The 27,964-nt window shown below is 36.6% G+C and overlaps 1 protein-coding gene across 1 annotated transcript in view; it reads left to right on the top strand.

Annotated features, from left to right (window-relative positions):
• adgrv1 (adhesion G protein-coupled receptor V1) overlaps positions 1–27,964 on the top strand; it is a 138,467-nt gene that overhangs the window by 103,886 nt on the left and 6,617 nt on the right. The window contains exons 85-88 of the mRNA XM_016527812.1: positions 7,518–7,634; positions 11,601–11,779; positions 13,864–14,021; positions 24,084–24,205. Coding sequence (XP_016383298.1) covers positions 7,518–7,634; positions 11,601–11,779; positions 13,864–14,021; positions 24,084–24,205 — 576 coding nt within the window. The remainder of the gene's footprint in view (positions 1–7,517; positions 7,635–11,600; positions 11,780–13,863; positions 14,022–24,083; positions 24,206–27,964) is intronic.

Raw genomic sequence — 27,964 nt, 5'->3', positions numbered from 1 at the left:
ATCAGACTCTAAAGACTGGAGTAATGGCTGCTAAAAATTCAGCTTTGCCATCGCAGGAATGAATTACCTCATAAAATATATTAAAACAGAAAACAGTTGTTTAAAATTGTAATAATATTTTTACTGTAAATGCAGTCTGTGAGCATAAGAAAATTCTTTTAAAAAGCATTACAAAAATCTTGCCAACCCCAAACTTTTTAACAGTAGTGTAACCATATTCTCCGGTAATGTATTCTTATATACATGTGTAGTGAGGTATCAACAGTGTCACGCTCTTTAAATGTGTCTTCTGGAGTGTCTTCTGTTTGTCATAGTAGCAGTGCAGTGCAAATTCAAATTAGTTTTTATACCATTCTTCGATTCAAAAAAACTGACTGCGTATGTCATCAAAAAAACAATAGACTTCCAAGTCCCTGCTGAAAGCAAGCTTGCATAAGGGGTTGAAATGTAATCATGAACAAAAGAAAAAAGGGGCCAGGTCATCCGGACTAGTGCCAAGGGTGCAATAATGTCCCACTGAACGTCAATGGTCAGTGTGTATGTGTGTATTTGTTAGTCTGAGCACTGAAAGAGTGTTTGTAAGTCAAACATCTAGTGGGAGTTATATGCTTCATAACAAAATAATGTTGCATAAACATGAGCACTGGATTAACTGGACCAAATGTTAATTGTGATAACGTATAATGTTGTGATTGCTTAAGATTCCTAATTAGAATATTTGAACTACACTGAGAATATTTGATGTTTTATCATTTATAGCTCTTCCTTTAGGTTCAACGAGGATCTGAGATCTAAAAGTGCTGAAATAATTAAACATTTAAAAGGGTTTTTCATCATCTCACATAAACAACTTTTTCTTTTTCAAGGTCTTGACAAGTTTCCGTCTGAAACCAGATTGCGAAAATGAATTTAAAAGGATGTAGAAGATAAAGACTTCCTTATGAACAGCCGCCCGCACATCTAACATTCAGTATTTTTTCATGAGTCACACATCAGGTGCGGCCTTCCCACACTGACCCACTCATCACGTCCCACAGCTATTTCACCTTTTCTTGAGGAGTCCCATATTCACGTAGTGTGTGCCTGAGGCACTCATCCGCAACCACTTTGGTTGATGAAAGTCTGTGGGAAAATCCCATCAGACCTGACAGTTTGGGGAAAGCCCTGTCATGAGCAACCAGGGATCTTGCCGGATGAGAAGGAAGGCAGAAAGAAGAGATTATAGCAGAGATGAAGTTGGATGTTTGTGAGAAATTTGTGCCTTTGGCTCCCACTGAATAAAAGTAGCTGAGGAAACACCCACGATGCTGCTGAGTCTGGAACCAGCTAGTTCAGACCGGTAGCTGTTAGAGGAGGGGGGTGGGATAGGAAGTGGGGGGAGAAAATGAAAGAAAAACGCCAATTGAGAACAAGGATGGTGTTATGAATGACACATTGAAGATTCGGACCGTCTGGTTGACGTGACTCATCTCTCATGCTCTGCTGGTGATGTAATCTTTTTGGCCAGGGCTATTATTAGCGCCCTGTGCCAAGTCAACATCAGCAGCAGATCTCTGAGAGGAGCATATTGACCCTCTGAGATGTTCTTTGATGATGATTCAAATTGCCACATTCTCTTATTTCTGGAGATCCAGATTAGGGAAATAGTGTTCTTATAATTTTAAAACATTTCAAAAAATGTCAAAAAGAAAATTAGAAATATGTTTAAAAATGTGTGTGTTTGTGTGTTCATTAATTAATTAATTTGTTTGTTCATTTGTTTATTTATTTATTCATTCATTCATTTTCAGTTGAAATTCACAGAAAATACTGTGAGTGTATGTTTTACAGTGACGAAAAAAAAAAACTTCATACACTACATTGAAATTATCTGAAGGCCAACTATTTTTTTTTCAATAAATAACTGTCCTTTGATATAATGTTTTTAATATGTATTTAATCAGGGCCATATTTTTTTTGCCACGTGAATAAACAATTTCTGAATAAATTAAATCAATTAGGATGACAGTTGACTGCATTAACTTGGGATATATATTTATCCTAAATACAAATGAAAAAATACACCCTAATAATTGTTTAAAACTTTTTAATAAAAAAAAATGTTATGTTTTGTTTTCAAATTATTATTCTGGTGATGTTGCTCTGGTGTAAAGCAGAGCAATTCAGCTTGAGCTTAAGACAGTGATGCAACTTTTTCCATGTCAAAAAAAAAAAAAAGGTAACTAACAACTTTTTTGTTAGTGCAGTGACATAACAATTTAACTCACACTAGTATAATATGTGGAAACATAGTCCTCAGAGAAGATGCCAAAAGCACCATCTATCATGCAGTGGAGCTGAGATTGATTTATTCTTCAAAACAGCAACTAATACCACACCTTGAGCCAAATATATATCTTGCTTGTTGCTTGATGACTAACACATATGCATCCTCCAGACAGGAAACAGCCTAGCCGGCTCTCTCTTCTGAGGGGGAAGGCAGATGGATCCCTGCAATTTTTCCCTTCACATCAACCTGCATGTACAAATTTCCATCAGCTGGCGATGATAGTTGTTTGAGTATTTTGTACACAGATAATGTATATCATTGAGCTGTTTTAGATTATTTTCACACGTGATTGTTTTACACAGTACATATGCCCACAGGGCTGGTACTGAGGTTTACCTGTCTGTCTGACTGATGTGTGTGGAAATCAGCTTGAGGCCACAGACTGCTTGACTCCTTTATAGTCGGCTCTGGAAAAGGGGGGAGGTGCATCTGTGACTAACACAGTATCTATATATAGTAACACTCAAAGGCACACCAATGGAGTACAGGACTGGAGTGGCTCTGAGTGCAGCAGACTGCACAAAAACACACTGCAGAGATTAATGCATTGACCTGTTTCTCAGGTATCCTTATAAAATAATTATATATAAAAAAAAGAAAGACATTTGTGCTCATTGGAAATATGGAGTTCAAAATAACTTTGTAGTCTACATAATCCACTTCACATATTATATGTTTTAGTAAAGGTTTTTTTTTGTTAATGATCATGGAAGCACAGAAGCACATCCAATATTACTTATATTGAGCTTAGAAAAGCTCTAAGCTCAATACATACTGCTGCAAGAGTGAATTGATTTTTACTTAGATCAGGTACTCGCTCCAGATATTATGTCTTACAAATCAGCATCTGACACTTGAGAAGGAGGCAACACGTTTATCGTCATTCACACTGTAGTGAAATATGGTAAATTCCATTCCCTGCCAACTTGTGTGATGGGACGTCTGCATGGTTAAATGCTTTGTGGCTGCCCAGAGAAATTATGAGTGATGTACCCTACTTTTTTTCTTGTAAGATAAAATAAAACCACTTTTGTTTCATTGAGACCACAAGAAAATGAAATTGTGATCATGAAAAAAAAAAAATATATATCTAAAGAGATTGGAATTATGCAGAAGATGTCTCAAGGCCAATAATATACGTAAAGCAGACAAGTCGATCACAGAGCCATTGGTGTTGTTTTATATTGATTTGTCCTTCAATAGATGCTTTTTAACCAAAGAAGCTTAGTACACATGTTGAATAGCTTTTACTCTGCAGCTCCTGGCAGGGCTGTCATTCTCACTTCAACATGCATGGTTCCCCAGTCATCTGCCTGTCAGTCAAGATAATGTTTTTAATGCATGGTGTATGACTATTTTAAGCTCAGTGTCTTCCTCGGGGTATAGTACGTATCTGTGGAGACTCCAAGTCAGCTGAGAATTAGCTGCAAAAATGTTGTTTACCTTTGCATTCCCAGCTGCTTTCTTACCATAGCAACTTTAATGTTTAATGTTTTAATGTTTTAATATTTTGTTTCAATTATTTAAACTGATAGCATGATGAAACAAGTGCAAAAACAAATGTATATAATTTATATAATTTTTTCCTATTTTTTTTTTAATGATACATTTACCTGAATTTAACTGTATATCTAGATATTAAGATTTTTGTTTTCCAATTTACATTTGAATATAGATGTATTTTTTGTCTTGTTCCATGGATGTTGGTAGATAAATTGTACATAAACACATATTTTACATCCATCATACAACCAAACAAGGAACCAAACCAAACAAACCACAATAGTGAATGTCTGTCTTCTTGGGCATTAATTCAGATAAGACAGTGGCGTTGTAGGACTGTCTGGCACTAATCCAGCGTTGTCATTAGAAAGCTGATAATGCTGTGAGTGACTCATCTCTCAGTCTCCATAATGACAGCCCTGACACAGCTCTGTTTCTTTGTCTTATCAGGAACCAACTAACCTTAGAGAAAAAAAAATTGTCATTCAGTCCTTGACCTGACATAGTACAAAATATTATAATCTGCTGTCTCTATGTCATAAAACATGTTTATGAAGCATTTTAGATTCACTTCAAATTCATGATTTTGGTTTGAAACTCCAGCCTATAGTAAATTATTTTATATACATTTTTGTACAAATGTTTATATAAATATTTGTGTGTGTGTATTGTTTTTTTGTGTGTGTGTGTGTGTGTGTGTGTATATGAGCAATATCACTCTCGTACTCGAGGCAGAGACAATCACAGCCGCTGATATAGAGCCGGTATCGCTCGAGTACGAGAGTGATATGCGTTTATACAACAGTTCGACGGAACATGTGTGTAATTAAACAAGAAACAACGGAGTTAATAATGTATTTAATAATTAAATATTTGTATTTATTAGTATACTTTATTAGTATTATTATTTGGCTGTATTTATTTATTTCTAATAGACATTTTACTCTATATACCTATAAAATGTGTTAGATTGTGTTTTGTTACATTGGCAGATTTTACACTTTCCCATAAACCTCACTAAATGTATTTTACTTCTCATTTTCTGACATCCATTTTTTTCCACTGCTTCTTTATAATAAATGTACTAATAAGTCAAGGTGTGAATTAAATATTACAAAGGTTTTGCACAGGTGTGGGTTTTATTTTTAACTCATGATGATATAAGCTCATGAGCTGTCCTGCACACATGTACTGTTTACACCCATATTGTTTATGGTACAGCGCAGTACAGTACATCCGTCCTATAAACACAACGCATATCAGATTGTATGGTCTATTTTCTGCCACTCCCTGTTATGGGTTTGAGTGATTGCACTGAAAGGATAAGCAGATCCACATTATCAAGTGCATCTGGTCTTGAGGGCTGTCTCCAGGCCAGACAAGTCCCAGACACAGGGTCCTCTGATCTCCACTGTGGCTCTCTATCACCCTTCTCCAATCTCAAGCCCCTGAATGAACCGCTGTCCCCCAACCAGCTTTGGTTATGTCATCGGAGGCCATGTGTTTCACATGACAGGGGTGCTGATGTCTTATTAATCAGGAACTGTTGCCTGTATTTATACACATTTCAGCAGGATAAATGGTCGACTAGGGGCCAGTGATAAGCCCGTTGTGGATTGATGTATGAACTGAACGGGTCGTTCGTGATGAACTGACTTAGCTGCTACTTTTAGCTTCAGAAGTCTTCCTGGATGTCTATTTTGTTACAAAAGGCAGCTGGATCAATTGTGGAGCAGAGAATCATCCAGAAAGGTTATTAGAGGAAGGGGATGGCGCCCCTGCCATCAGCAGCTAGTGTTACTGATGTGATCGTCTGAGTGGGTGTGTGTGAGCAGATCATATTGAATGGGAACCCGATCGCATCTCCTCCCTGTTTACTCACCCGGGTGTGTGCCCCAGGGACGACTACAGGAACAAAAAACATGGGCTTTGCCTCGGTGTACATTAATGAAGGTGTCACTCTAGAGCCTGTAATGAGTTTCTAGTTTGAATGTGATTGAGTGTTTTTACTGTGACACAGAAGAAGCTTTGTGAAAAAAACTGAGACTTTGCTAAACCCCGCCAATCCTAGCAACTGCTTCCATACACAATATTTTTCAAGCTTTTTCCTTTTCTAACTATTATCTTTTGGTATTTTGGTAACATTAGGCTATGAAGGATATGTGTGTCTAAATAGATAAATTCTTTTGAATCAGTTAAAAATGTAAAAAATTGGTCACTTAAAATTACTATATATATATATATATATATATATATATATATATATTCAACACTTTCGATCAATTTAATGTGTCCTTGCTGAATAAAAGTATTATTTCTTTCAAAAAAAATAGAAAAGCATGCTAACCCCAAATATTTGATATTTGCACAGGCTCATGTTCTTATGAAAATCTTGTTAGTCCTGTTCAGTAATAAGTGTAAATATCACACATACCCAAAAAGGATTTGTATCAACCTCAAAAATAACCCTTAATATTGTAAAATGTAAAATGTAGGTCTCAAACTAAAATGATGACAGACTGTGAATGAATATGTTTGAGCGAACAAGGCTTTATTTGAGTTTGTTTATGAGATTATTCCATGACCCTGCTAACTAACACACATACAGTACTGAGTTTTTTGTTTTTTTGGCAGCAGTACCACATTTCCACGCCAGAATCACACTTCCCAGCATGCACCTGATGGACACTGCACATTGCGGACGTCCCTGTCCTCTTTTCCTTCCTGCGCTGACACCTCCCTCTCACACCACTCGCCGTCCTCTTGACTTTTATCCCAACAGTACCATTTAATGCCATCCCATATGTAATGACTCCACATTTCCCTTCACTCAGCAGCCAGGATGGGTTTTCCACAGGCACAGTTTCCCCTTAATTTGGGTTTCCCAACAGGGACTCTAACCACTGTGAAAAAACACTGTGTTGTTTGTATTGAAAGGGTCACAGTATTCATGGACCGTTACCTCCATGTGAGAGTTGTCTGCCAGTTTTTTTGTTTTTTTTATGTGTCCATAAATACAGTTCAGAGAGGTCACAGACAATGTAACACTACCCGGTTGTTTTTGTTTGATATGTTTTGCACTGTTCCTGAAGTGTACATTGGCCCTTGGACTTCGATTATATCTTGTCACACCAAAAAAGGCCCTATAGTTGGTTAACTGTAAATAGGAAACTAGATTCTGGGTAGCTGTCAGAATATTTAATCATGTATATATCATGTGTAAAGATGTCTTCATTTCTGAAATTTACATTTTGGAAAAAAGCAAGATTTAAAGAAAATATAATGTAATATGTATGTAAAATTGTTAGTTTTTAAATTAAAATGTTACAATTTACAATGAAGCTATCTGCTTAAACACTCAGTAGACACACACAGACACACACACACACACACACACACACACAATGATCTGTCAACTGTTGCTCTTTTGGCTGTCCATTCTGCAGTGTGATGTAACAGTCCTCTAGACATCTGGTCAAGACCTGACAGTGTCAGCTCTTCAAATATTTATCAAAAATATTATAAGTTTAAATGATTTAGGAACAGTCGTAGACATTTGAGATGATCTTCTGGGACTCAGTGATAGAACTGAATGCTGAGAGTCATCTGAATGTGTGATTTGGGTAATGAGTGTATAAGGACTCCAGGGCCTCTGCTGATGAATCTGTCACTCTGTGTTTCTCAGATTTGTTTCCTGGTATCTGCATTCCGTGGACGCATGTTCTCAGAGGACAGTTGTGCTGCTCTTGGCCTCTTCTTCCATTACTTTCACCTCAGCCAGTTCAGCTGGATGCTCATACAGGTAAAACTTTATTTTTTCATCTACTGTGTGGTCAGAGTAGCAGGTTTTTGCACTGACCACACTAAATACTTAATCCCACTTTGTTAATAAAATTTAGTTGAGGTAGGGTCCTTAATTCATGATTATCTGTAGATAATCCTTACCTTCTTAAAGACATAGTTCACTCAAAAATGAAAGATCTGATAAAATGCTATTTCATACCTACTTCTTTGGAGCACAAAAGAAGATATTTTGAAGAATGTTTGTCACCAAACAGTTGCTGGTAGACATTGACCTCCATAGTATTCAAAAAAATACTATGGTCAATGGATACCAGCAACTGTTTGGTTATTCACATTTTTCAAAATAGCTTCTTTCGTGTTCAACAGAAGAAAGCAATTCATACAGGTTTGGAACAACATGAGGGTGAGTAAATAATGACAAAACTTATTTTGGGGTGAGCTATCCCTTTAAGTATTTGAAAGCGGGATCAGGACTTTTTCAGAAGAAGGGTTTTACTACAGGGCAGTTGAAGGTGTGGCATAAACTTTCATTTGAACAATAAGCTCACTTACGCAGAAGGTAAAAAAAGAAATTTCACAATATTTCGTCAGTCACACACCTTCATTGACACTGTTTAGTACATAGTGTTTGGTATATCTTACCTTTAGATAATAGACTGTCTGAAAAAGTTTTACCCTCAAGAAATTCCAGAAGTTAATCTGAAACCTAGTTTCTTGGTTCTACTTTTTCTCTCTGATGTGTATTTGTGAGTATGATTAGGGCATAATCTCAAAAGAGCTTTTGAGAATTCAACAAATATCAAAGGCCTTTGGTTTTGACTTGTTGCTGAAAATGAGGGAATGTTTGCACATAAATATCACACCATAAACAGGAAGCTTGTATAAGAAGGTTGCCTTACTAAAACAAGTATCTTTTTGTAATGTGCATGAGTGTGTGCGGTCCAGGTATTCCCTGGGATCGTATGTCCCCACAAGGATAGTAATACCTGAAATTTTTGACATTTTGAAATTTTTTTAATACAAACATGCGTAATGTTTTGTGTAAGGGTTAGGTTTAGGAGTAGGGTTAAGCATAGTGGATAGAATATAAAGCTTGTACTGTAAACAAATCATTATGTCTGTAGAGAGTCTTCATAAAACAATCAAAAACTGTGTGTGTGTGTGTGTGTGTTTGTGTGTGTACCTGTTTTTCTATTCTGGTGGGGACTTAAACCTGAATACACACAGACTCATGGGGACTCGTGTCACGGTGGGGACCTAATTTGAGGTCCCCACGGGTAAACAAGCTAATAAATCACACAGAATGAAGTTTTTTGAAAATCTAAAAATGCACAAAGTTTCCTGTAAGGGGTAGTGTCACGGTGGGGACCTAAATACGGGTAAACAAGCTAATAAATCACACAGAATGAAGTTTTTTGAAAATCTAAAAATGCACAAAGTTTCCTGTCAGGGGTAGGTTTAGGTGTAGGGCAATAGAATATATGGTCTGTACAGTAGAAAAACTATTACGCCGATGGAGAGTCCCCACAAGGATAGCAAACCAGACATGTGTGTGCGTGTGTGTGTGTGTGTGTGTGTGTGTGTGTGTGTAAAATAACAAATTCCTCTTGGTTAAATAGAGTCTTGTTCATCATGTTTGATCATCATAACTTAATTGTCGGCTTAGGAATGGGCATGATTCATACACATAGTTCAATCCGTTAGAAAACACATTATTTACCTTACGTGCTGCTTGACATGTTCCAGCTAAGTGTGATTCTTCTGGTGGAGATTTTGCAAGCAGTTGTGCTAGCACGCCTACAATAGCTGCTTAGAGACCTTTTAAAAATCCATCCTATAAATCTTGCTGGACCTGTACCCTTTCGCCTTCTCCTTTTCTTTGTACGGTAATCCCTTCTAAGCACAGAAACCTGTCTCTGGAAGTCAACTCACTCAAAGCTATGAAGGTTGTCTTGTTCCCCGAAAGCAAAAACAGGATTTGGCCCTAACATGCTTAATGAAATGAAAAAAGAACATGGCTTTTAATCCCTCAAAAACCCACACAGAACACAAACATCTGGGTTCATGTTGCATTGAATTTCTCCCTTTAGTTTGAAAAGACATAGAACTGAGCACTGACCCTGGAGGAACCTCTCACCTAAATTGAACTTCTTGAAATCAAAGGCGGTTTTGCTCACATAGTGGGATTATCTTGTTTTCCTCAATGACGCTGAAAAACATCAGGGGTTTAGCTGTTTACATAGAGCATGTAATCTCTATTGGCACTTGATACACGGGCGTTGAAAGATTATGCAAGAGAACATGAAATAAACTAACTGGCTAATTACAAAAACAGGTTTTAGGATTATGGAGTTGTGGAAGGACCAAAGTGTAAAGGCCAGTATGTAAGTGTGTTGATGTGCAGAAGTGGTGTGAGTTTATGAAAACACACTTGGAATAAATCACACAAAAGTTGTGTTTGATGGAAAAGGTAAATCATGATTCAGACTGGAAAGTATTTGCATCCTGCAGAGAATGATTTGAATATGTGCTTGTCTTTATTTCAAAACAGTCTCAAAACAGCTGGCAAATGAGCCTGTAATAAACCTTGGTGTAATTTATGTATTATGATAATTACATGTGACATAATTGCTTCGTTTGCACTTTTCTCATTGATTAATTACTTTGAGCCATATTTCATTATAAAATGCTGAATCTTATTCAGTAACCACACAATCCAGTTTAACTAGAAGGTAAATGCAAGTTTTCCAGATGATGATAGTCTGCATCCTCTACAATCTAAAACTCAGAACCGACCTGCATTATGTGGAATTGTATAGTACAAATTGCGTTCACCACAGATTTAGTTGGTGTGCTGGTACCTGATTTGCACAATTCCTTGAGACAATCTGGGGCTAAAACTATGTGAGTTATGTCTTTGTTTGCTCAAGACTGGAATACACTACACATATTTTAATATCCAAACATATTTTAAAACACTAGACATCAGATGGCAACTGATGTTGAGTCCTTCAGACTGCAAATCTGGGCAAATGTCATGTATTGTATTCTAGCCTTCAATGGAAATAGTACAGATGTTCCACTCCTACTTTTACAATTTATCAATGAAAACTATTGATCTAAAAGTTCTTTCCTATGCACTGGGACTCATGTTTCAGTCTGTGCTAAAATAGCCATTCAATAGATCCCAGAGACTCCCTATATTGGCACGGTTAAAGCGCCAGATCAGTGGAAGTTGTGAGACAGGGCAATCTCAATGGCCGAGTGCCAACCTCTTCCATAATTACAAAGAGACTGGAGAGGGATTGCAGAGAGTTTCGACACCCAAAAGCTAATACTACATCCTGCCAGCTTCTCTTTTCTCTTCATCTCTTATTCAAGTTCCCAGCACAGCAAAACAGTGTTGCTGCAGTTCCTATCCATTTATGGAGATAATACTGATGGAAGTAGGTGCGACATCAGGACTTGATTTAAAGCACACCCTGTTTATTTTCTTTATTTTGCAAAAGCACAATGTTTTGTTGATATTGTGAGTGTACACAAATAAAAGTAGACCCTTTACAGATTTAAATGCTGTATTACTCTTATATGTACGGTCAAGTATGAAGGAGCATTTTAGTTCTTTTTGCTGTCATCATTCAAATCTGCAAAAAGTTCCGCCGCCGGAACTGTCGACCCCAGGGGGTTAAACTCCCAGTTGAAGTCCCTCATCCCCAAAAGTGAAACAGGCTAACTGAACGCATAGACCAAGAAAGTATTAGTTCTTGATAGCAGTAATATCTGATGTTGCAGCGAATTATAATATGAGGTCATATAACCAACAGAAGTCCATTTGGTAGTTGTTTCTTGGTGCCTAGTCTTGTCAAAACATTAATCAGCTATAATTTTTTATGAATCTGGTTTGTTTATAAACCGGTAATGTTTCCATTTATGTATTTAATAACATTTGTGTTGTCTTTCCCAGGCCATAAACTTCTGGCAGATATTAGTGATGAATGATGAGCACACAGAGAGACGCTATCTTCTCTACTTCCTGCTCAGCTGGGGACTTCCTGCTCTGGTCATCATCATTCTGGTTGTAGTCCTGCTGGGAGGCTTTGGATGGAGCATTCATAGTGTGTATGGCCTGGTGCAAGGAGATCTGTGAGTTCATGCTCTCTCTATCTCTCTCTCTCTCTCTCACACACACATGCTACATTTGCTTAACCAAATGGGGGGACATAATGGACAACTAAATGTTCACATGTAAATGCTCATATTTTGGTGCTGTTTTTTTGGCTCATAGTTACTCATTTCCTGTGTTAATGTATTGTAAGCAATTTTCTGTCTCATATACACTCTCTTCTTTGCCTCGTTTACATTGATTGTGTGTGGTCGGGGTCTGTTATTGGTAAGTCGGGAAGAGCTGCTATTTTTAGCTCCTCTGTGTTTATGAGGTTACAAGCTGTGACTGTGCATACATTCAGTTTCGCCTCAGCCAAGCCTGTAGTGATAACAGAAGACTACGGACACTCCTCTCCACCCTGTCTCAAAGCAGCTCTTAGCAAGTAAACTCCCAGTTGACTCATGAAAGCCAAACATCTCTCTCTCCAAGAACAAACCAATGATGTCACCTCACCTCACAAGCCACCGCAGTTCTCGCCTTTCCCTTCCCATAAGGCTTCAGCGGCCTGGGAGGAGTCAAATGCTTGTAGAAATAGAAGCACATTAGTTTAAAGGTCAGATTTTAACACACATAATTTAGTATTACAAGGTTTCTGAAAAGGGTCATATTATGAAGAATCAACTTTTCAACTTCATTTTTAGAAATAAAATAATTTGTTCTATAAAAAATAACTTTATTTTAATGTTTTTATTTCCACATATCAGTTAGCTTTTATTTTTATGTTTTCCATTTTCATTTTAGTTTAAGTAATTTTATGTGCTTTTGTAATTATTATTATTTTCCTTTTTATTCTATTCTGTTTTTTGTTTTTTTTTACCTTTGGTCTTATTTCAAGTTTTTTTAAATTAATTAATTAAATTTATTAATATTTTACGTTTGTTGCCAAGGCAACATTTCAAATTTTCATTTATTTTTTTATTTATTGATTTATTTATTTAGTTATTTTTTAAAATCTAATATTTATGTTTTATTTTATTTAGGCTATATTTCAATTAGCTAAAAAGACATTTAATACTTTAATAGTTTATTTAACAATAACAACACTGGAGAAAAACAATTATATAAAAAAACATATTCTGGTGCATGAAACCATTGCTAACAATATAAGTGGATTGATTAAATGAGAATAAAACTATACAGACTGTAACATTTGTAAGGCCCCGTTCAAACAGAATGTTTTTGCATTCCGTGCACTGTTTTTTCTATGTAAATATGCACTGGATAGACGTGTTTGACTTGTGTTTTTGTCTCTAGTCTTTTACAGCATTAGTCTTTTACGCATGACATGTTCTAAGTCTCTAGATAAAATACCTGATAATCCTTTAACTAAGAACTGAAAAGCAGTGTAATTGAAGAGGAAGCCCCATGTTGGTTGGGTTACCATAGTTACTTTGCAGGCATCACAACTAGAAAAGTGATTTGTGCATACAGACTGAGCTACTTGTTTATTTGTTATTTAAAAAATTTGTTTTTATGTGGCATGTATGTGAAGATATACAGTATGTTATGCTAAACCAGGCAGTGTTTCAAAATTATTATCAGATGAAGTCTAGTGAAAAATGGGCTGTTTATTTTCCTGCAGGCATTTCACATGCTTTGAATTATATTATGGCTATATTGTGCCATTTCCACTCTATAAAATGAGTACGGGCTGTGTTTGTCCATTCTGTTTGTCTGGCCAGAGAGATGCCAGGCCTGTGAACAGAATGCAACTGCTGCTTATTTTGATACAGATCACGTCATAACAAGATTACTCTGGATTGAGTTTCCCAAAGCTTTTCCTTTCCGAATACCAGCCAGAGACTCCATAACTGCATACAGGACAAAAACAAATGCCGACTGGAAAAAATTCCTCAGATAGAAGGAGAAGAGTCAGAGAAAGACAAAAAGAGAGAATCTCAGGAGAAATAAACTTCGTAAGGATGTCCATCATGTCGTTTCAAACCCATTTTACTCACTTTCTTTCTTCCATGGAATACTAAATACACAAACACGCAACCATAAACCTTAGTACCAATCCTCTTTGTGTACTCACAGTATTCTTTTTTGTCTTTATTTGTAGATGCTTCATTCCCAACGTATATGCTGCACTTTGTACGGCCGCCCTGGTTCCTCTCATTTGTTTGGTAGGGGTGCTGGTGATCTTCATCCATGCGTATCAAGTCACTCAGCAATGGAAGTCTTATGATGATGTCTACCGAGGCCGAACAAACAGCTCAGGTGTGTACGCTTTTGTTATTACACAAAATTTTACAAGTTGTGAAATAATTAGCCTCAAGGTATCCTGCCATTTTAGTACGAGAATAATCTGGCACTGCAATGACCATGTTACTGGAAAACGGTGCTTTAGAAGTAAAGCACTTCTGATAATATCAGAGAAACTGAAAGCAAACTAAGAGAAGGTGCTTTCCCTTGGAAAATCTCTTGATCTTAAACAAGCATCAGATTGCTCAGGGCTGTGCTTTCAGGAATATTGCACAGCCTTCTGAACAATTACACACCTTCCAAATAATGTTTTTCTTTCTGTGGTGGTTTGTTAGTCATTCTTTAAAAATGCCCTCAGCAGTTTTGTGTAGATTGGATTAAATCTATATTGTTACTTGCTGCTCAGTCCCTGAGTAAATATGTTGTCAGTCTTGTTTTGAAACTTGGTTACACTCTTAATTGGCTGATTATCTCATTAGTGTTCACAGCCTCCACCTTACTGTTTAGCCTCAAAGTTACCAATGTCAACAGCACCTTTCAACTAATGTTTGGACAATTAACATATAAAACACTGGCTTTCACTTGTTAATCCACCGTGATGGTTTCATTGTTTACCCGTAACTGCTGTTCTGAGCTTTTAAATTGTGGTATTGTACAGTTTGCGTGTGGGTGGTCAGCAAGGGTTGCCATGTGCAATGTTAGCTTTCCTCTTTGTGCGCAAGCATGTTCACAGCACAGCAGGCTAATCCTAAACCACTCAACTTTATTACAGAGGGCTGCACCGTCAGCCCACCCTTTGCTCGCAAACACAATGACCTCACTGTAGCACTCCCACACTTGCTGTTTCATATTGCAGGACACACAGGCGTAAGCAAATACATTATGCAGCAAATTTGCTCCTTCATGCCGGATGTGTTTAATGACTGTCAAAGAAGCACAGTCAGATAAATATGCATTTAGAAAACTCGCTCTTTCCTGTTAACTCTTAGATGTTGATTCTGTCTGGGTGTGTTGCTGCTTGATTACATGTCAAACAAAACATTCGGCTTGGGACAGGGATGAAATGGACACAACGAGTAAAATAACATTTCTGGTTGACTTGTGGGAAATATAGAAGGGAAAAAAGTTCACCCAAGAGATGGGATGCAAGTTCAGTTCTGTAAAGGTCAACTTAATCATATAAATCAAGTAATTATTAACTAAATTATAAAATGCTATAAAATTATGAAACAGTTTCAGGTTTGCTGCAAATTTAATTTATTATGCATGGTTTGAACATGGGTTCTGTGATCAAACTGTGAAAACCAGTATACTCTATTTGATGACCATTCGCTTCTCTAAACGCGTTACAGCAATTGTTGAAGCTCCAGCACAAACTTCCCGAAACCAGCTTCCATGTTATTAGAAGCTGATGGATAATTCTGACTGTGACTTGCCTTTGAGATATTCTGAGGTGCTCCATAAAATGTCTGGAGTTTTTTCAGCCTCTGAAGAACCACATTATAGAGTCAAGATATTAAGGAGTCAACCTTTAGCCACTAGCAGAGGTGTTCTTTCCAAGGCCTGTGGGGAGATAATTACCACAGCCCTATTTAAAGATTTAATTTGACTTTTGCAGTTGTTCAGTATGATCTTAAGGGAAGTAGTGCTTTTTCACAATGCAGTCATTTTCTTGGAATAGCCTTATTGGCTCAGGATTAATCCTTCAGCTCTCTTAATGAGGCATGTTTATGTGGCAGAGTATGACTGCAACAGCTCACTGATTGGGGGTTTTGAGAAATACAATTTATTTATATTATTTAGATTTTTTTGGTAAAACTTTTCAATGAGTTAAGATTAAAACTAGCTAACATTAGCATTTATTAATCTTAATTAATGTTAACTTCAACAGTTAATACATGATTAAATTTTTTATTACCTACCATTAACAAAGATTAATAAATACTGTAACAAATGTTTTGCTCAATGTTAGTAAATGCATGAACTAGGGCTGCAACAATAAATCGATAAAATCGATTATTATCGATAATGAAAATAATCGACAACGATTCTCATTATCGATTAGTCGGGTCTGCCCACAGTGCACGTCCAACTTCAGCCGGTCGCGTCAAATTACAGAACTGAATTACAAAATGCATCTAAAAATAGTTGAGGAAACAGAACGAGATGCTGCGGGAGAAGTACGTGAACCAAGCTGTCCAAAACTTGAGAATTCTTTATTTTAAACTTTAAAGGGGTCATATGATGCGATTTAAATTTTTCCTTTCTCTTTGAAGTGTTACAAGCTCTTGGTGCATAAAGAAGATCTGTAAAGTTGCAAAGACTAAAGTCTCAAATAATAATGTGTTTTTTTAACCTTAAACCGCATAAACGCATTTCATTACACCAAATACACAAAATAATGTTCTTTTTAGCAACATCATATGACCCCTTTAAACTAACTTAATGCATTAGCGTAATGGCTTGCCCTGTCAGGCAGTTTAACAGATGCGTGTGCGTCCTCAGCGCAAAAACTTTCAGTTTACGGTCATATCCTTAACTGTCAATGTCACAAATTCACGCAAGCATTTCCATTTTTGCATAAAGGCCTGCCCTGACAGTCTGCGTTAAGTTTAAATCTGAATGAGCGTGCACACGGACAGAGGGAGACAATTAATATTCAGCGCAAAGCATTCATTGAACTGAAATATCTGTTGTTGAACGTTAAATTTAGGTTTAAAAGTCAACATGAAGTGCACGCATTTTATGAGAGTAGGAACTGATAACAGCGTGTAATTGTCTGAATATAAATATCAGACGTTTCATAACCGTCTTTTATAGGATAAAGAAATGACAGTAAGATGTGAATGTGATCAAAGTGAACGCGTGTTCCTGCAGAACATTACTCTCACCTATTGGTTACCACTGAGTTTGTGATTTTATTCGTCTTTATTATCTTCATTATTATTTTAATTTTTTATGTTTTAATGATAATGAGAGATTTAAACTATATTCACTATACAGTGCTTAACAAATTTATTAAAACAAAATTTATGTAAGGTTTTTAACAAATTATGTAAGGTTTGTGCCTGTCACGTCCCTGGACTCTATCTGTGTGTTTTTCCCTATCCATGTCATGTGCCTGCCCTGACCTAGTTTTCCCATGTTAATTGTTCATTAGTTCCAGGTGTGTCTCGTCATCCCCTCGTCAAGTGTATTCATAGTGCGTCCTGTTCCTAGTTTCTTGGTCTGGTATTGGATGTTTGTCTTTCCCCGCTGCATGTGTGTTCCTGGTTCCTTGGATGTTAATTAAAGTCTGTTTGTTAGAAGTCTACTCCACGTCTCCTCGTTCCTCGCTCCGTGCTCCTCACAGTAGTGGATCATGACAGAGCCACTGCTGCTCTAAACTAACAGTATTTGTGATTACCAAAATCATTTTTTAGCTTTCTGTATAGGTTAGTCCTCCAATTTGTGTAAGCTCTTTAGTAACAGTAGTAGGCTATTTCTAATGCTATAATATGATTATTGCTGTTGTCTATGAAAGAAAGGCAGAAAAAATAGTCAAGCATTTACATAAACAATGCCAGCAAGAATGTAAGCTGTTATGAAGGGCAAAGGAGGCCTTTTTTATGTGAATAAATACTATTTAGTTGTTTAAGTTTATTTGCCCAATAAATGACAATAACATTTTTAGATTTAAATTTTTTTTTGACAGATTCCTAAAATATTTGTGTTTTCTCTTTATTATGACAGGTGTTCTAATTAATTGAGCACTGTATGTTTTCATAGCATTCAGTTGGCACGTTTGTTTGAAGGACATTGGGCAGAATGTGGAATAGTGTGGGGGTTTTTTGTCAATAAAACTAAAAAAAGAAAATTGGGCTTTTTTAAATCCGATTAATCGGTTATTCGAGAAAAAACAAACAAACAAAAAAAACAACATTTTTTTTATAATAATGGGCCAACTAATCGATTATCAAAATAATCGTTAGTTGCAGCCCTAGCATGAACTAACCTTAAATAATAAGAACTTATTGTAAAGTGGCATCGCTTTATGCCATTCCTGGACCTAAATATGGTCTGTTTCAAAAGTAAGTTATGTTCCTCATTCATTAGACATAAGTGCAAAGTCCAGCCAAAAACATCTTGCATAATTGAACATTTCTTTTATTATTATTATTTTAATCAAATGCAAACAAACTGTATTTGCTGTGTAGCCCAGCCTGTAAACAGCCTAGTTAACCCAGTATCTAAGGCTAAGAAAATTAAGACTATTTGAGAATGATAAGATGTCCTAAAGAAAAAAGAATGTTTCTTGGAATCTACTGCTGTGAGTGATGGCCATACTAGATGTGCTTTGCGATTAAGGGAGGAAGTTTTGATAGTAAACAAAGGGACAGAACTCACAAATGTTTATTTTTTATTTTTTATGAACCATTTATGTTATTGTACTTGGAACCAAATTTAATTATAAGACTGGGTCTTATAGTACTTTTTTAATCTAGTGAACAAAACAGTTAAAATAATCTAGTGGACAATACAGTCAATATGGAAGTCTATCACTTTGCTTCCAGTGTTCAGACTATGTTTGCTCTGTATTTGCTTAGTAATGACTTGCAATGCAGACACTTGATCCTTATGTCATGCATAATATTCACCACAATTCATGATTGCATAAATTAAGGGTATTAGAGTCTAAATCACTGTTTATCACTATCCTATTTCAGCTGCTAAATACTGTGCATTTCACCCTTTATATCTCATATCTTTATGACCTTGCTTAACTGCTTATATCACTAACACTATATTACATTTGCGAGCAGCTACTGGTAGCCAGTGCAAATTGATAAACAGAGGTGTGACATGCAACATGTTACTGTGACATAATGTTCCGATGATTTGACTCAAAGTCTAGATTCTGGATCCATTGCTTTTGTTGAAAACAATCATCATAAATTACCCTGTTAAGTTAAATTACATGTGTTTTATTTGGAAACTGAGCTGAGCTGATTTGAAAATGGCAGCAATGGACTTTTAGGCGGTACATGCACTTCCCATTTAACTGTTGAAAAATACTTCAGAAAATTAATAGATTTATCAAATTCATTAGTGTAATGCATAGCACCGTATTGCTATATTTATTTAAATTAATTTGTGTCTAGAATTTTCTTAAATACAGGCAATTCCCATATTTTTTTATTTGATTTGATTGTGATCCCACCTCTGTTTTCATAGTTGCTAGAACAGATGTAGATTCTGTCCAACCTCTTTTTTTATGCCAAACACTATTAGTTTTCCCTAGAGAGGTCTCTGAGAACATGCTGTATGGAACGTCTGGTCAGAGCGCTGGCGTGAGGCCAGACACGCTTCCCACACCCACAGTTCAGAGGAAGGAGCAGGATGTCCAAATGTCACCCACAAGCACACGTACACACACAAAAGAATATCAAGTGTTTGATTCCAAAGAGCATGTTGATCTAGTATGTACCTCCATCTTAAGCCTTTGTTTGTTTCTTCTCACAAAGTTGTTGGACGCCTTCCAACAGATTTACTGGAAGATTTCAGCTCTTCCCACTCTCTCATTCTTTCATCTCTTTACCAAGATCCTCTTCTTCAGCCACCCATGACTCTTTGAGTTGAAACACTTTTTTCTTATGATTGAAGCTGTTGGCCGGGCAGATGTTAGCTCACTCAAGAGGGAGACAAAGGAAGGTCTTTCATCCTCGGAGTTGAACCACAGCTGAATGTTGTGACAGCTGCTATGGCATCTTAAACAGGAGCCAGAGTGCTGTCTCACATTTAGGCCCTGCTGTTTTTCCCCAGTGGTCCTCGGTGCTTGCTTTCTTACGCTGAGTGTCTTCTCCTCCTAAGAGAACCATAGTTGTCTGGTGTATATGTCATTATATATATTAACTGATACCATTTTGCCTTTTCATGACTTCACTCTAAATGTCTTGTTGTAAATTTATCTCTTGGACCATCAGCATATTTAACATCACCACTACAGAAATCTAGATTGTAATTGGTTGACAGGTTCTTTTTTTATTTTATTTTATTTTTTCCTGTACTTGCACAGGAAGTAGTTTCTGAATTATTTACTATAGAACATAAACAATTTTTTAACACTTTGCCACATTCTAAATTGATATAATTTATATGTTTGTGAAATGAATACTTCTATTCAGCATGGATGCATTCAACTGATTAAAAATGACGTTAAAGACATTTATAATGTTACAAAAGACAGGAGTAATGACTGCTGAAAATTCAGCTTTGCCATCACAGGAAAAATGACATTTTACAATATGTTAAAGAAAAACAGTTATTGTAATATGTAATAATATTTCACAATATTACAGTTCTTACTGTATTTTTGAACACTAGTGTATATAAATGTACACAGTTAATAAATAAAAAAACTAAATGCAACATTTAAATGTATATTTTGTTCAGAAAACCCTTTGAAATTAATTATAGTGGCATAACTGGATGCAGTGAGGTTGATTCATTCAAGTTAAACATTAAACGGATTTTTTGAGTCACTTTAGTTGTGAAATATGAGTGGAAACATTAGAGGTATTGTACAGCACTTTATGTTTAAGCCATGGATTAATGAGAGCCTGGTTTTCATTGAGAGAGGAAGTGATCGAGCCAGTTCCATTCCAATAGAGAGATGGTTCCTCAGGGTTTAGGAACCTGCTGCTTCAGAGGCAGCCAGGCCCAGACCACAGCCTGGAATGTGCTTACAGAGATGGAAAGCAAAGGCAGTCAGGGAGAGCAGGGAGGGAAAGACTTGGAGAGAGAACAGCACGTACAAAGTGGAGACTGATATTCAGAACAATAAACAGGGGAAGAACAGAGAAATATAATACAATTTGATGTTTTTGATTTGTGGAAGAACTCGGAATGGGAGTAATGTTTATAAAAAAAATTTATATAAAAAGTGTACTAGTGTTATGTACATGACATGTAAATATAATTAATTACACTACTAATAATACAAGGTGTATTTTGATCATTAACATGGAATAGATTGACATGTCCTTTGGTAAGAGATGCTATACACACTCTAAAACAATTTTAAATAGCATTGTCCTTTTTTAATTGTGTATGCTTTCACAACTTCATTAATATAGATATTGCATACATTAGTGCTTTTAAATAAAACTGTTGGAAATATCCTTTTAAATTTGTCATTATTCAAATGAACTACAACAAGGTGAATGAAAAAAAGATAAACAAACCTAAAAATAAATGGTAACCAGTTACAGGTTCTATATTTTCCTGTATACATTTGTGTACTTTTTGATGTAATTATTTAAATTATATATATATATATGTTGTTCATTTGTAATATCTGAATGTGTTGCTCTCTTTGTCTTAGATGGTTACAGTCCGACTTGTATTCTGTTACATTGTAACATGAACACTGAAAAGTGTTACCAAAGGTGCATGGCAACAGCATCGGTAAAAGTAAATAGCAATCAAAACATCATGAAAGTAAATGTAAGATAGTTGAGACAAACACAAACAGCAGGTAAAGTTAGACAGGTGGAAGCAATGACCATGGCATTTTTGTGCTAACCTGGTGTTAAACTTCGGCTCTGTGCCATATGTTGTCTATCAGATGAGGAATGTGTGGCCTACTTTTCATTGCCAAGTCTTTCATAATGTTTGCCTGCTTCTGCCGGCAGATCTTCCACTGAATCGCCCCAGAGATGTGTCAGTCATGCATGGCCTATGACTCTGCTTGTCTTTGCACTCCTGGTGTCATCAGAGCCATATTAACATCAAAGCAGCAGCAGAACAGATGTTAATGCCGTGTGCATTAGTTCTGCTGGTGAAACGCTCTGGGACGGCACAGGACGCCATGTTCTCAAACAGCAAGTCGTGTCCCTAAAGGAAGCCTCATTTTGGATTGGACTGATTCTCATCACCCTTATTCACTCTAATGAAAGCCAATTATAATCTCATTTGCTGTTTTTGTCATGCATGCATGCATTTCAGCAATGACGCTTGGAGAATTTGAGGATTATTTGAAATCTCTCTTGTACTTGCAGGGAGTTTGCTTGTCTTAATTTGATTAGATGCCGGCATGCACAAACAAGTCTACAGGTGCATGCACGATTGTTTTCCATCATCTGCGATGCAGTAAGTGAGCCCAGGGAAGCGCCAGGTTGTGGAGGTTAAACTGATGAATATTCTTTTTCCCTAGATGTGGGTTCTGCACATCTGCTGTTGCATCTAATACGCTTCAAACATATGCTAGAACAAATAGAGTTAATGTGTTGTCTAATTTCAGCATCTAATTGTCCAATTGTGGCCATCAAAGAAAGACGTTCATATTTGAATATTCCATTTGTTCACTCAACTTCCTAAGCGAACGGATGCACGAGTTGTAAATCAAATAACCGCTGAATGCATTTTATTTTTAAAAAAAAGTGAATGCAGGTCTTCTGCCATTGTTTGGAGCCCTCGAAGTGCCGGGCTGAGCTCACGTCCATGTTTATATCGTGAAAGGAGAGCATGATGGATGAGTCAGCCTGTTCTCCATTCTGGAGCCGTACTTGTTTGTTCCCTCATTAAATGTACGAATTAAAAAGCAGGGTTCTCACGAGGTCGGGGAGGTGAGTGGATGCAAATAAGGCCTGCTGAAAGAAACAGTGACACAGACTGCCTCTCCCTCGCTAATTATCAGCCACAGCTTTGCCTGGTTGTGTACTTTGGCCAACATAGAAATCACAAATGCATTGCTGGTGAAGGAGAGGTGTTAGTAGAGCCAAAAGAAGTGGTATTAGGTAACATACGAGAAGTGAAAAGATTCATTAGGGAATGGGTGGCAATAAAGATTTGTCATGAAAACACAAAACTGCATGTCGATTTTGTTTTAAACTTATTGAGATATATTTTTATAACTTTTGGTTTCACTTTATTTTAAGGTCCAATTCTCGCTATAAACAAACCATTAACTACGACTTTTGCCTCAATAAACTGCTAATTTGCTGCTAATTAATAGTTAGTAATGTAGTTGTTAAGCTTAGGTATTGGGTAGGATTAGGGATATTGAATATTGTCATGCAGAATATGTGCTTTATAAGCACTAATAAACAGCCAATATGTTAATAATAGGCATGCTAATAAGCAAATTGGTCCCTACTGAAGTGTTACCGAATTTGGGACAGGTTTGGCAAAGGTCGCCAACCATATTTAATGTTACGTTATGATTCTGGTTACATAATTTCTACTGGTAGTTGCTGTATTGTGTCATTGCTTATTTGCATAAATGGGTTTATGAGTACTTTATCTGTTGAGTATTTAAATCCACAAAATCATCCAAATTCAAAACCCTAGTGCTTATGTTCACAATGCCATGACTTTGAGTAAATGATTACTTTATGTTAATGCTAGAATGTCAGGTTTTGAACTAGCGTGTTTGCAACACATATTTTTCTTCCCTCCCTCTGAGTGAATGTTTCAGCAATTAAACTCATAATCGTTGTTAAATTAAAGCACTCAGTCTGGTTAAAGTCCTTGTGCCAATATGCTTGAGTGAGTCTTGGCACTGAGAAGCATTGTTTGCCCACATGAAGAACACTCATGGGCCAAGTACTTTGTACCCATGGCTGCCCTCATTTACCCCAGAACAGTCTCTGGACTGTGACCTGCTTAATGAGACAACTCATTTTATTCTCCTTCCTTTGTTGTTTTGGTTTGTTTGTTTTTGCTGGCAGCCATCTAGGACTCGTGCCCCAGGTCAATAAACGTGCACACAGGGCTCTCATGCTAGAGCGAGCACAGTTCAAAGAGCTCTAGCTGCATGTGAAAAGCTTGTCTGAACTATGGAAAAACTGAAGCATGCCTGGCCAGCTCGCTCTGTAACTGAAAACAGCACCCATGGCTGCTGGCATCGGTGCATGCAGCACAGATAAAACAGCACAGTCAGCAAAAAACTGATGAGCAAAGCTCTTGTGATTTTTCTAGAAATATATTAACTTCAAATGTTGCCATCTTGCACTTTAGGAAACATGTATTTCTTTTCCTAATGAGCTTATTTGATCATACAAACCCAATTGAAGTGTCTTTCTGTTTGTTCTTCAGAGGTGCCCATGATGTTGTATCTGTTTGCTCTGGTGACTCTGGTCTGTCTTTGGGCTGGATTGCACATGGCCCACAGATACCTGTGGATGCTGATACTCCTTGTTATCTTCACCATCGTTCTGGTAAGAACATACACACAAAATGCCCTTTCATGCATACATTTAGGGTAGAGTTTATACTAGCCATCTAAAGACACTACATAATAAATATCAATAAACTGACATCAAGGCCACTTTTGTTCTTGCTTGCATGTGTTTTTCTTTCTTTCTTTCTTTCTTTCTTTCTTTGTCAAAATTGATCAAAAGTGAAAGTAAAGACATTTATAATGTTTCAAAAGATTTATTTTACAAATAAAAGCTGTTCTTTTGAACTTTCTGTTCATCAAAGAATCATGAAGAAAATGTGTCACGTTTTTTCATGAAAATAGTAAGCATATTATACTAAATATTAAAATAGAAAATAGATATTGTAAATGGTTAGTATATTTCAGAATATTACTGTTTTACTTTTTATTTAAAAAATGCAGCATTGAAAATCACAAGCAGCTTCTTTCAAAAATGTTAAAAATACCTTTTTGAATGGTAGTTTAGTTAGAATGGAAATGGAAACTGTTGACGCTTTTTACAAAACAGAGCAAGTTGTGACTCTTAAATCATCAATGTGTGCAATCTAATCTTATCTCTAAAGTGTTTAGTCATTGAACTCAGTGTGAAATTGATAAAGTTGGTTCAGTTCTGACCCTCAGAATCACGTTCAGTTAGACTTAATTGTTTACAGCTTAAAAGCATTAGATAAGTCCTAATCCTGAAGATAGATCAATACAGGTAATCTTCACATTTGAGGGCCCAGTGGGCTCTTCACCTTTAGTTTAAGACCTGCAAACAGCTGTCTTATCTCTGAATACAGATGCAATACTCTCACAGTCACCTCACTATCACTGCACAGCTGCCCAGTCTGCTAATGTATCGTATAGTTTTTTCCTGCTCTAGATAGATAAAATAGACAGATACTGTAGTCCATTGATTTCTAAAGGTTCTCCACCTCTTGCATAACATCATCTTAAGATACTGGCCAGGCTCATTTACGTGGGGGTGGACTATATTCAGAGTCATTGTATGATGATGAGAGTCTGTTTATCTGTTGACTAGATGAGTGATAAAGCTGGATAAAGCACTTGACCAACCTCAAAGGATGGTTTCTCTTAATAACTCTTTAACATCAGAGTTGTGTTGTAAGGAAGAAGAAAGTTTGAACTCCAAATTTTATAAGTTAAAATGTTACATAACTGTTAAGATACAGTCACATAAGCAACATTTTGCAGCCAAAAACAGGTTGTATAATGTAGCGATGTTTAAAGCATTGAACACAAAGAAGCCACTTTCAAACCAAGCAGCTTTCTCTTGGTCATAGTTTTTATCTTTATGCTAAAAAAGAAAACTGCATCATTTAGAAGTGCAATGGATATATGTAATTGATATAGTAAAATGTAGCAAGCAAAATATGGCTTGCAACATCAAATTTTACATGCCGGGTTAGATGGCCTTCCTTGCAGCAAGTCTGAGTAATAAGTAACATTTTAACAGACAAGTCCAAAAATCCTTCCCATCAGCCGAAAAGATAAAAACATCCATATCACTGCTTCCTCCAGTATTTTTTCTTCTTCAATATTTCCTCACTGTTACAGTTAGTGTAAACAGCAACTAAACACACAGTTGAGCATATTTGTTCTGCTTGTCCTACATTACAGACTGACTAATAGCAGGTCAGAGAAGCTGTTATTGTTTCTGACACAGCCAATTGGACAATATGCCCTTCACCTAGAAAGAGCATACATAGCACAACATTTTGTTTGGACTCCCTTTGAGTCAAACTCTAAATGCCCACATAAAAATGTCAGCAGTGCCTACACAAAACATGACCTCCTTCTGTGGAAAATCTTCACAAACATGTGGGAGGCCCATACAGACATCCATGGATGTGTTGATATTTGGCTGATAGAACTTTTTCAGTTCTCAAAGGAATTCTTCAGCAATCATTTATAGGATGTGTTTGTGATATTTTAGTTTTAACTCTTCGCTGCACATTCCCCTTATTTCCTGCAAATGTTTCGGTCTGTTTTTAATAATCAAGCACTGAACATCTGTTTTCATGGGTGCTGTTTTTTCCGTGATGCTAATTTTCCATGCTCGTCCTCTTATTTTCTCAGTGGCTGTTGCCATAAATGTAATTAACCTGCAGTAATATCATTTAAATGGTGTTAGTGCCTGTCTGATTGGGAAGCCTGTAAACAGCTTCATATTAACCTCTGCTGATTTTAGGATGTGAGGATGTATAATAAAGAAGGTGAAAAAGGTATCAAGGCATATGCAAAGAGAAACCCTGCCAAGTGCTAATAAAAAAGGAACGGAGATGTTGATGATCCCCAGCAAGTTTGCAGGTTTCATGAAAAAAGAAAAAAAAAGTATCACAAAAATATTAAGCAGCACAACTGTTGTCTACATTGATAATAATGTTACTTGAGCACCAAATCAGAATATTGAATGCAACACTGGAATCTGAGGTATAAATGACATACGGTATAAATGACATTCAGTATATGAGAAAATACTGAAAAAGAACCTTAAAGGGATAGCACCCAAAAAAAGTACAATTCACTCAATATCACACCCTCATGTTGTTTCAAACATTTATGACTTCTTTTTTTATTTTGAGTCCAAATCTTTTTAATGAATTCTTAATAATTCTGTTTATTTTCATCCAATATCTGTGAACAATGACTTAAATGTCAGTGTGTTCCTCACACAAGACTTAGAATATGACATACTGATCATATAGATGGCTTTTATTATACTTCTGCATTACTTTGATGGTTCTGTTATGTCTTTTTTAAAGCTTGAATGAATGCAGATGCAGTTGAGTACATTTAGATGGACTATTCCATCTAAATATCCAGTGGTCTCTGTCCGTTTCTTCCACACCATTTCTCACAAGGTGCATTGTGTCAACTCATTTCCCTTGTATCGTATAAAAACCACACCTGTCTGCTCTGACCTGAGAACAGTTATGTAACTAGCAGAATTAATTGAGCGTGCCGCTCTGGCCTCTGGACATTTGCGTGTCTTTCAGGTAGCAGTGATAAAGCTGCCCAGCGAAGCACAGGCTGCCCACTTATAGTCTATAAATGAGGCCTGAAATCGATACTCTATTTTTGTGAGTGGTATGTGTGTGCATGCTTATATCCAGTTTACTTTACCTGTCAATGATGCTGAGCCACAGTGGTTTCAGTGAGGGCTGGATTATGGTTATTTTTCATTTGGATGTAGTTCAGCTTCAAATAAATTTTAAGTTCAAAGGAAGTAAGTCCAGTCCCTAATACATGTATGTGTGTGTGTGTGTGTGTGTGTGTGTGTGTGTGTGTGTGTGTTTTATTGGTTATTCTCTTCTCTCCTCATATTTTCCACACTATATAAATCATTAATAGAATGCATGAACTCATATCACATTATTCACTAACTGTCTCTATTCCTCAGAAACTTTCTGTATATTTCTCTGTATTTCCAAAAGCTCCGCACTTTTCCCCTCTTATTTTAGTTTCACCTGCAGTCTGTCACACACATGTCCCATTTGTTATGACATTTCTGGTGTTCATGAGATATTTGGCACAAGTGTGTGTACAGCGATATTTGGTTTGGTGCTGCTACCCAATAATAATCGTGGTTGGCCAGACCCTCATTGACAATGATGTCAGAGGGAGGGAAATGATGTCATGCGGTTACAAAATCTGGAATTTAAGACCAAATGATTAATTGGTGATGTTTGTTCTTTTTGTTTAGTTTTGGAATGTCAAACAAATCGTCCCTTTAGATGTGATAATCCTTAGC

The sequence above is a fragment of the Sinocyclocheilus rhinocerous genome, unplaced genomic scaffold (genome assembly GCF_001515625.1).
Source record: "Sinocyclocheilus rhinocerous isolate Xijiao unplaced genomic scaffold, SAMN03320098_v1.1 scaffold62, whole genome shotgun sequence".
NCBI classification, from domain to species: Eukaryota; Metazoa; Chordata; class Actinopteri; order Cypriniformes; family Cyprinidae; genus Sinocyclocheilus; species Sinocyclocheilus rhinocerous.
The sequence above is the reverse complement of the archived record's forward strand: the minus strand, read 5'-3'. Positions and strand labels throughout refer to the sequence as shown.